The sequence below is a fragment of the Fonsecaea multimorphosa genome (assembly GCF_000836435.1).
Source record: "Fonsecaea multimorphosa CBS 102226 unplaced genomic scaffold supercont1.31, whole genome shotgun sequence".
NCBI lineage: Eukaryota > Fungi > Ascomycota > Eurotiomycetes > Chaetothyriales > Herpotrichiellaceae > Fonsecaea > Fonsecaea multimorphosa.
In genome coordinates this window covers 368,764-377,520 of record NW_015971665.1, presented here as the reverse complement: position 1 = coordinate 377,520, position 8,757 = coordinate 368,764, and the positions used below count along the sequence as shown (strand labels likewise).

The 8,757-nt window shown below is 52.4% G+C and overlaps 3 protein-coding genes across 3 annotated transcripts; 1 reads left to right on the top strand and 2 right to left on the bottom strand.

Moving 5' to 3' along the window:
- Nucleotides 1-121: 121 nt before the first annotated feature.
- Z520_10665 (uncharacterized protein) lies at nucleotides 122-2,905 on the top strand (the record flags this gene model as incomplete). Its single annotated transcript, XM_016781157.1, has 1 exon — nucleotides 122-2,905. One exon carries the CDS (start codon nucleotides 122-124, stop codon nucleotides 2,903-2,905), a length of 2,784 nt encoding a protein of 927 aa, XP_016627882.1.
- A 1,611-nt stretch (nucleotides 2,906-4,516) lies between these two features.
- On the bottom strand, nucleotides 4,517-5,169 carry Z520_10664 (uncharacterized protein; the record flags this gene model as incomplete). Its single annotated transcript, XM_016781156.1, has 2 exons — nucleotides 4,517-4,960; nucleotides 5,014-5,169. 2 exons carry the CDS (start codon nucleotides 5,167-5,169, stop codon nucleotides 4,517-4,519), a joined length of 600 nt encoding a protein of 199 aa, XP_016627881.1.
- Nucleotides 5,170-5,754: 585 nt separating this feature from the next.
- On the bottom strand, nucleotides 5,755-7,195 carry Z520_10663 (uncharacterized protein; the record flags this gene model as incomplete). The annotated part of the gene is made up of 4 exons (XM_016781155.1): nucleotides 5,755-6,280; nucleotides 6,335-6,824; nucleotides 6,896-6,917; nucleotides 6,986-7,195. The coding sequence occupies 4 exons, from the start codon at nucleotides 7,193-7,195 to the stop codon at nucleotides 5,755-5,757; spliced, it is 1,248 nt and encodes a 415-aa protein (XP_016627880.1).
- Between the last annotated feature and the right edge of the window lie 1,562 nt (nucleotides 7,196-8,757).

Genomic DNA, 8,757 nt, shown 5'->3' with positions numbered 1-8,757 from the left:
TCCCTCCACACAACTGCCTCCACTCCCTTCACACAACTGCCTCCCCCAGACCATTTAAGCCCTCTTGTCCCTTGCACTCTACCTTTCTGATCCTCCACATCTCTTTTCTATTCCTTGCAACATGGCGCCTCCTGCTTCCAGAGGGTCTGGATCTGGTGCTGGTCATCCTGCTCCTCCCTCTCCAGTCATTGAAGTGATCTACATTCCCGAAGCCCTGGAGCGATGTTGGCAATTCCTCCCCATGATTACAAAAAGCCAAACTAACCCCTCGAAACAGTACTCGCTTCCGACACAATATACAAAGCGGCCTGGCTACAACACTACCGGCAGAGCCGTTGGCGCCAACCTGAACGCATACAAGGTTCTCCAATTTCCCAACATCAAAATCTTCCAGTACGACGTCGTCATCGGCAGTGGCGGAGAGAAGCGAACTGTCAACAACAAGGTGTGGGATTCGCAGGCTCGCAAGAACGCAACTGGGCCACCTATCATCTGGGACGGCAATCGTCTTGCTTGGTCCTTACGCGACCACAATGAAATTCGCCTCATGGTCGATCTCGATCAGGAAGAGGGTCGTCCCCCTCGAGCAGACGGCAGAAATTCTTTCCGTGTGGCGATCAAAAAGACTCGAGAACTTGATGTCAGCCTCATTCAACAATACATTGAGGGCCGTGTGCAGATGAACCAGTACGTCGCCGAGGGACTCATGTTCTTGGACCATCTTCTCCGAGAAAGCCCTAGATCTTCACCTCAATTCATTCCCATCCGCCGAAACCTCTTTCGGCGTCAGGGTCAGCGTGCTGATCTAGGCGGTGGCATCGAGGTCTGGCGTGGCGTTTACCAATCAATGCGTCTCGCTGAGGGTCAGAAGATGATCGTCAACGTGGACGTGGCAAACACTTGTTTCTGGAGACCAACGTCTTTGACCTCAGCCATTGTCACAAAGTGGAGGGAAATCAAAGACCTCAATGACATCGCGAATCGAATGGAGCCATATCGAGATAATGGTCATCGATCGATCACCGAATTCCACGTTACCCTACAGAAAGCTTTCAAAGGGGTCGAGGTCAAGGCCTCGTACAAGGGCAATCCAAACCCAGACAAGGTGTGGAAGATCTATCGGTTTGATATCAACAATGCCAACGAGGAGATGATTGAATGGAAGGATCCGGTCACTAGGCAATCTACTGGAGAGATGGTTTCTGTGGCGCACTATTTCAAACGCAAATACAACCTCACCTTGCAATACCCCAAGCTAAGACTTGTGGAGATGACACGCCAGGGTGTCAAATATCCTATGGAACTCCTCTCCATCATGGAGGGTCAGCGATATGGTGCAAAATTGGACGAAATTCAAACTGCCAACATGATCAAGTTTGCCGTGTCGCCCCCCAATGTTCGACTGAATGCTATCAATGAGGGCAAGAGCTGGTTGAACTGGGAAGGTGACAACTACCTGAAGAACTATCGCCTTCATATCAACCCGGCGCCTATCAAGACTATGGCACGTATTCTTCCAGCCCCCGGCATCAAGTTCGGCAACAAGGTGGAGCAGGTGGGTACGCGAGGCCGTTGGGATCTCAAAGCAAAGACCTTCTTGAGTCGAAACCCTCAGGAGCTTGTCTCTTGGGGTGTAGGCGTCTTCCCCGGTCGATTCAAGGTCGAGAAGGCTCAGATTGACCAGTTTGTTCTCGACTTTGCCCGCGCCTATCGAAACCACGGAGGACAAGTTGCGAACGCTCCACCCTATGTCACCACCCTTTCCGCTGACGCAGGAGCTGCTGTTGCTGCCTTACATCAAGCCACCGGGAACAAGTTCAATCGCCGACCGCAACTCTTGATCTTCTTAGTTCAAGATCGTCAGTCCTTCCACTATCTGCGAATCAAGAAGTCTTGCGATTGTCGCTTTGGTGTCGTCTCCCAGGTCATGCAAATCCAACAGGTCCTGAAGGGCAACCCGCAGTATTATTCCAATGTCCTGATGAAAGTGAACGCCAAATTGGGCGGCACGACCGCTCAAGCCATACCCCATCCGACAAGTGGATTCAAATCGTTCCAAGTGCCGACTATGATCATTGGAGCTGACGTCTCGCATGCTTCACCTGGCAGTCAACAGCCGTCGATGGCGGCCGTGACCGTGTCGTTTGATCGATTCGGCGGACGGTACGCTGCAGCATGTCAAACCAACGGCCGTCGAGTGGAAATGATCTCAGAGGCTAACTGGCGGAACATCTTGAGGCCTCTCGTTCGAGAGTGGATGTCGCAGGTGGGCGGCGGCCGATCTCCTCAGCAAGTCTACTATATGCGTGATGGCGTCTCTACCAATCAGTTCGAGCACGTCCTCCAACAAGAAGTCCCGCACATCAGAAGCGTCATTGAGTCTTGTATGGATGGCCAGAAGTTCCAGGGCAAAATCACGGTCATCAGTGCCAACAAGCGGCATCATGTCCGTTGCTTTCCAGACAAGGACGGCGCTGACAACAAAGGCAACCCTCTTCCGGGCATGTTGATCGAGAGAGATGTCACTCAACTTAATGAGTTTGATTTCTATCTCTACTCGCACATCGCGCTCCAAGGAACATCTCGTCCAGTGCACTACTCTGTTCTTCTTGACGAGGCCAACCACCGTCCGGAGTTGATCCAGAACATGATCTACGAACACTGCTACCAATACATGCGCTCGACCACTTCTGTGTCGTTGCACCCGGCAGTTTACTACGCTCATCTGGCGTCAAACCGTGCAAAGGCCCACGAAGACTTGCCCGCGACTCATGGTCCTCAAGGCGGTGCTGGCTTCAAGCAACAAAACCCAAGCCGAAGCTCGGAGCCTTCCGACACCGAGGTCAAACCTCTTATGCCTCTTTTCAACGTCAACGGCATCGTCTTCGCCATGTGGTACATTTGAGCATTTGAGCATCTTCTCAAAACCACCAAGGTAGACATCCTCTGACCTCGACCGAGTCCGAACCTTGGGATGCGGCAGCCAATCTGGGTCTGCATACATTCGCATTCTCTTGTCCGAGTACGATTCACTCAGTTACATGCACTGCATCAGTCACCTGCCTGTGCAGTCAGAACATGCGAACAGGGCTCAGGAGCTTTCAAAGCAGTTGAAGTCTCTGCTTCGGAACAAAAGGCGATGCCCTAGCAACGGGCCTTTCTTAGTTCAACATTGGTTTTGCGGAGAAAAAGGAAATTTACAAAAAAAAAGCACAGTCGAACAGGTCTTCTCGTCCATGCCTCTAATGAGGGTGCGCTCGAGTTGAGCGGCGGTTGTCAACCATGCTACAGCTCGGACATTGTCCACATGCTGGCTGCATGGTATCTCCTAGTCTAGCTCACACAATGCAAAGTCATTCAAATGAATCTTTCTGTTCTATTGCCTACATGCCGAATGTGCCTAGCTCTGCTTGTTGTTCTCCTTGACACATGCAGGACCTAGAAGCGTTCCATCTTGTTCCCTGGGTTAAGGATGGGAAATTTTTCCACGTCCTGCTCATTCTTCCACTCGTGCGTGAGTTGAACGATACGTTGTATTCGATTCTAGCGTTGACACTATCGCTAAGTAGATTTCTGTTTCAGTGTTCCCTCCCATCCGTCTCTGATTCTCTGATTCTCTGATTCTCCGATTCTCCGATTCTCCGATTCTCTAGAGCGCCACAGTGCGTGACTCCCGAAGAAGGGGGTGCAGGTGGTGACTGCGCCAGGGGATCGCCGTTTGTTTGTGAAAGAGAGACGAGGGAGAGATTCCGGAGATGAGAGGAGAGGAGAGGAGAAGGATAAGGAGGGAGTGGCGAGCCAACAGAAACGGGCGTTGAAAAGGTGTTAGTGGCGGGAGGAGGAGGAAGAAGGACCACAGGTTTTTGCCCTACGGGATAAGATGAGGCCTCTTGTGCTCGCAATACCAGGAGAGGGAATGAAGATGAAAAAAAAGAGGCGCAGGCAGGCAAACCAAACCCAGCCCAGCCCAGCCCCTTGAATGGGTTTATGAGGGGACAGCAAGAGAAAGACCAAGGCAGGGAACTGTCAATTGGTAGGGAGGTCAGCGAGCAGACGATTGCAACAGCAACAGAGCGTGAAAAGTGCCAGATCCAGTCTCGTGCCCAGAAAGAGATGGGGAAATCCTCTACACCTCGTCTACAAAGGGCCCTTCTGTTCTCGTGCTCATGGTATCATGGCATCATGGCATCATGGTGCTTGTGACATCCGCTGTCCGTAGCAAAGGTCGTTGAAGAGGCTTTAGACAAGCTAACTGAAGCAATGCAGTGCATACGCTAAAGTGAATGTCGTGCAAGTGAACAAGTGCTCGACGATCCTTGGAAGCACAGCTGAAATGCAATCGGATTAATGCAGACTATAGCCCCTATCTTCATCTTCCCACAACCTCTCCTTCCCCTCCACCCGAAGACCTCAAGGGAAGAGCAAACAGCTGATGACCGAATTCATCTTCATCTTCCGAGAATCACACGGGCTAACGGTGACTAGTGCGAGGCTCAGGCCCCTTTTGCAACATGCCCTAGATGAGGAAAAGTGGGAAAGCTCCAAGGCCCACTCCCAGTAAAGAGATGCCAGCAATGGCAACAAGAATCTTGAGGCCGTGTGGGGTTCCCGTCGGACTATACATGAAGCCTTGCCCCAGAGATCGGAGCAGCAAGAAGCCCAGCATCACGAATTGCACCCAAGCCCAGAGCAAGGCCTCGTTGTATTGCATGTGTTTGTTGTGGGACGCCATGACAGCAATGCGGATCAACAGAGTGGCGTTTAAGCTGAAGTAAACGAGGAAGATGAACCTTGTCGCAATAGCAAGTAAGATGGGTTGGATGACTCTCCTCCACAGGCTTTTCTGCACTCGAGCTTGATTGTCTTCGTCGACTTGAAAGCGAACAGTTCGAGTGGTCCTCTCTGGCCTGCCGCCGGCTCCATCGATCTGATTGATATCATACAGCGGCGGAGGCTCGACCTGTAGTGGGACAGTCAGCAACCTTGATCATGCTAGCAACAGTCTGCTCTTACCAAGGTTATCTCTGAAAGCGCACGTGAGCGCAGTCTTTCGAGGCCTCCAGGGTTGCGCTGGGCAAGCATGTTCCTCAGCGCGAGCTCGTCCTCCTCGCGACTCGCGCTCTGACTTCGTTCTGGGGATAGTGACGGAAGCCTTGGAGGAGTGGCCATCGTGAGAGCAGGATGTCAAAAACAGGATTAGGGACTACGTTCGCTGGTGAAATGAACGGTGCTCTAGCGCGACGCAGGACGGATTGTGAGGGTAGCAAAAGTGAGGATGCGGCCTCAAAACGCAAAGTGGCAGGTAGCAAGTTGCAGGCCAAGTATGAGACTCTTAGTATGCACAATATCGAATACCTGGATGTCACAAATCAATGCTTCTGATGTGGTGGTTGGAAGAATTGAGTCCGAATGTTGGACGGTTGGGATATAAGATGCAGCGAATCACCAAGCAGCTGCTTCCCCAAGAAGAACCGCCCAACGGAAGGTAGTAGATTGAGCAAATTGGCAAGCAAGGATATCGGAGGTGCAAGCGTCCTGGAAGGCACGGTCCGTATCGGGCTTCGACAGAGGAAAACATGGACGCTCGTAGATGGGCGCAAATGGAGAGAAGGTCTTGACAGCTCCCTTCTGTTGAAGTTTATGTACAATGATCTTCAATCTGGACATTTCAGTGTTGATACAGGACATGACATCGTAAGTTCATTGAGCACGTAAGACGTTAATGGTATCCGCAACGAACATCGACGAGCCCTTTCATCGCCCATGAAAGTCGACCACGCCCAGGCTTCTTCGCATGTCCGCCAGACGGTCAGAAGCTGGCGCGGGCGCACGTGGTGAATCTCCTCCATGCCCTTCCTCCTCAGGATCGTGGATTCGAACCTTCTTGCGAGGCCCAGAAGCAAGCGAGAAGCCCTTTAAGCTCGGGAGCTTGGAGATCTTTTTGCCCGATTTCCCAATGACTTCCTTCTCGTTCATTTGTGAATTGGTGATCGAATCTTGTCGCAAGCGTCCCATGGGGCTGCTTCTTGGACTGTCATCCAAGTTTTGCGTTGTCTGGAACTGGAGGGGATTCGTATGTAAGGCGTCGGAGAATTCCATTTGATCATCTCCTTCCTTGTAGTCGTTGGGATCGCCAACAAGGGCAAAGCTGTGCCTTCTCAATTCTTCCTTGCGCATGCGCCGGATGCCCAGACGCTTCAGTTCGGTCTTGAAGTCGTCGAGCATGATTGTATCGGTGAGGCACTTGAATACTAGACTCAGTTTCCACCACGGGTTGATGCTGTACAGCCTTGAGTCAGCCAGAAACCACGGACAAGATTGGACGAATACACACCCGTCAGTACTGCCGGTGAAATTGTGAATGCTGGCAGCAATGTCGACCGCCGTGAAGATGAGGGCGAGACAGATGGCACACAGTAGAATTCCAAAGCGAGGAGATCGCTTGATGAGCTCGAAGGCGCCGGTCCCGTACACGGAATTGATCACATAAAACAGGGTCAGACAGGTAAAAACCCACCACGGGTCCCTCATGAGGGGCTCGTAGGGACGGACTCGGACATAAAAGTCGTTGATGTTGTTGAAGAAGCGAAAGTTGTTGGAGATCTGCCAACAGATGAAAGGCACCGTGAGGGCCAAGGTGCCCAGGTATACCCTCCGCACCCATTTGCCGGTCTGGGGCTTGAACATGCTCCTGGAATCCATGAAGAAAGGTCTGATTTTCATCCAGGCGACAATATTGTGGACGATCCAGGAGATGTACAAGAGAGTTGCGGTCGAGGACAGATACCAACCGTATCCTTTGAATCCCATGAAGCAGAATGTTCCTGTACGAGAAATTAACCCGTCTGCCACAGAGTCCTGAATTCCGCTTGGGACCGGATTCAAACATGCTTACCATGTGAGAGTGCTGCAAGTTGCTGCAGGGGGTTGATGTGTCAGCCTTTGCATCCTTCGCACATGCTTTTTCTTTCTCCGCCCAACTTACCTCGACCAAAATCAACTTGTGCAGAAGAACACCCCTCCTCATATTCGCAATGGTTATGCATGCCATGATGACGAGCGCGCCGACCAAAAATCCTTGAGACCAGCCCTCCAAAATGAAGTCCTCGTCCGAGGCAAATGCTCGCCAGTCGCCTTTTCCCGCACCGACGGTGCCACTCTCATTGCGCCGCGACAGGACCGACGTTGGAGCCATTGAAGCTATCGAGTCAGAGTGGGTGAGTCGGTCATGTCTCCGCCATGAGATATCGAAGGTAAGGCTGAAATGCGCGGGAGATATACGAGGGGAAGGTAGGGTTTGGAAGAAGGGTTCTGACGACGGCGGTGAAGCTTTTGAGGAGCCAAATCAGTTCGCTGTACGACGCGGTCTCCGATTGACTGGCCTGATATGCACTTGGTACAACACTGGGCGTGGTAGATGTTGGTCGGCCGAGTTGCAAGCACGATTCACGATGGATAGTGACGGCGATCGAAGGGGGTGAGACGAGTCGGGGGCGGACAGCCTGGTAGGAGACGGGTGTGACCGTGCGAATTGACAAGAAAGGATTGAGGTGATGCGTAGAGCGACTGTGGGCGACGGCGAGAGTGAGCAGTGGAAGAGGGAGGACAACTGTTCGAGCCTTCAGCTGGCACGCCCTGGGCCATATGAGAACAGGACGGCCCAACGGCATGGACTCGGGCATTCGCTAAAAGCCGCATACTGAGTGGGTGGTAATGCATGGGGTCTTTTAGAGCTGATGTTGGGGCATGAGATCGTCGGGTCACGATACATGGGGATGCAGGCGACGGCGAATCAATGCTGGTGATTGAACGGGAAATTTGGCCAGTTGGAGGAGTAGCAGTGGGCTGCCTTGCCGCCTTGGGAGCTGATGACTGGGCGACGGCAAAGAGTCGGCCAGGCGAGTCGACGGGGTCTTCTTTTTTCTCCAGCCGTGAGCAGTAACAAAGTGGGCAAAAGAGTGCTAAAAGTGCTAGAAGAGTACCTACCTAGGTAGGTTGGTGGGTGATGATGGGCACAGGTGATAATTATTTTGGGGCTATGACACTCGAGGTGAGCCAGGCTTCCCCAGACACTCAGTTGGCGCCCGGGAGATAGTCGTATGGGCTGGTCATTATGGCTTGGTCAACGTTCAACTCGTACCTAAGGGGGTAGTAGTAGTGAAAAGCCAGCTGGTGCCATGCCTATCCCAGCTTCGTTACTCGTACCTAGGTACCTAGAACCCCGCAAAATCCCTTCCCAAGGCCATGGTCCTGGGGGCCCACCACCACGCTCTTAGCACTGTGCTAAGGACCGAGTATAAGCCAAAGCGGGTGCATGACGCATGAGGTGACGCTTCCACGGCACCCCCGCAACACAAGGCTCACCAGTGTCACCACCCGTACACGACCCTCATAGGCATCCCCGAGAGAATACCACCCACCCAATATTCCCCTGCGACCAGTTCAACCAATTGGACCCGCCAGTCAAGTCGATCAGAGACGAAACGAGTAGCGTAGAGCAGCGTACAAGGTACTCTGTAGGTGAGGCAGACTGCGATTCATAGAGTCGGTCCTTGCTTCGACAGAACTGGGTCGTTCTGCCTTGCCCATCGCATCCTTCGGTTCCTCGGAGCATCTGTGCTCGCTAGTGGTTTTGCATAGGCCCGAGTACGTCGAGAGAACCGTTTTTCATTTGAGACCACGTATTAGGAGAGACTCACCCACGAATACAATTGAAGTGGATGGATTTGAACCTCGAGCTAGCTATACAACATTCCG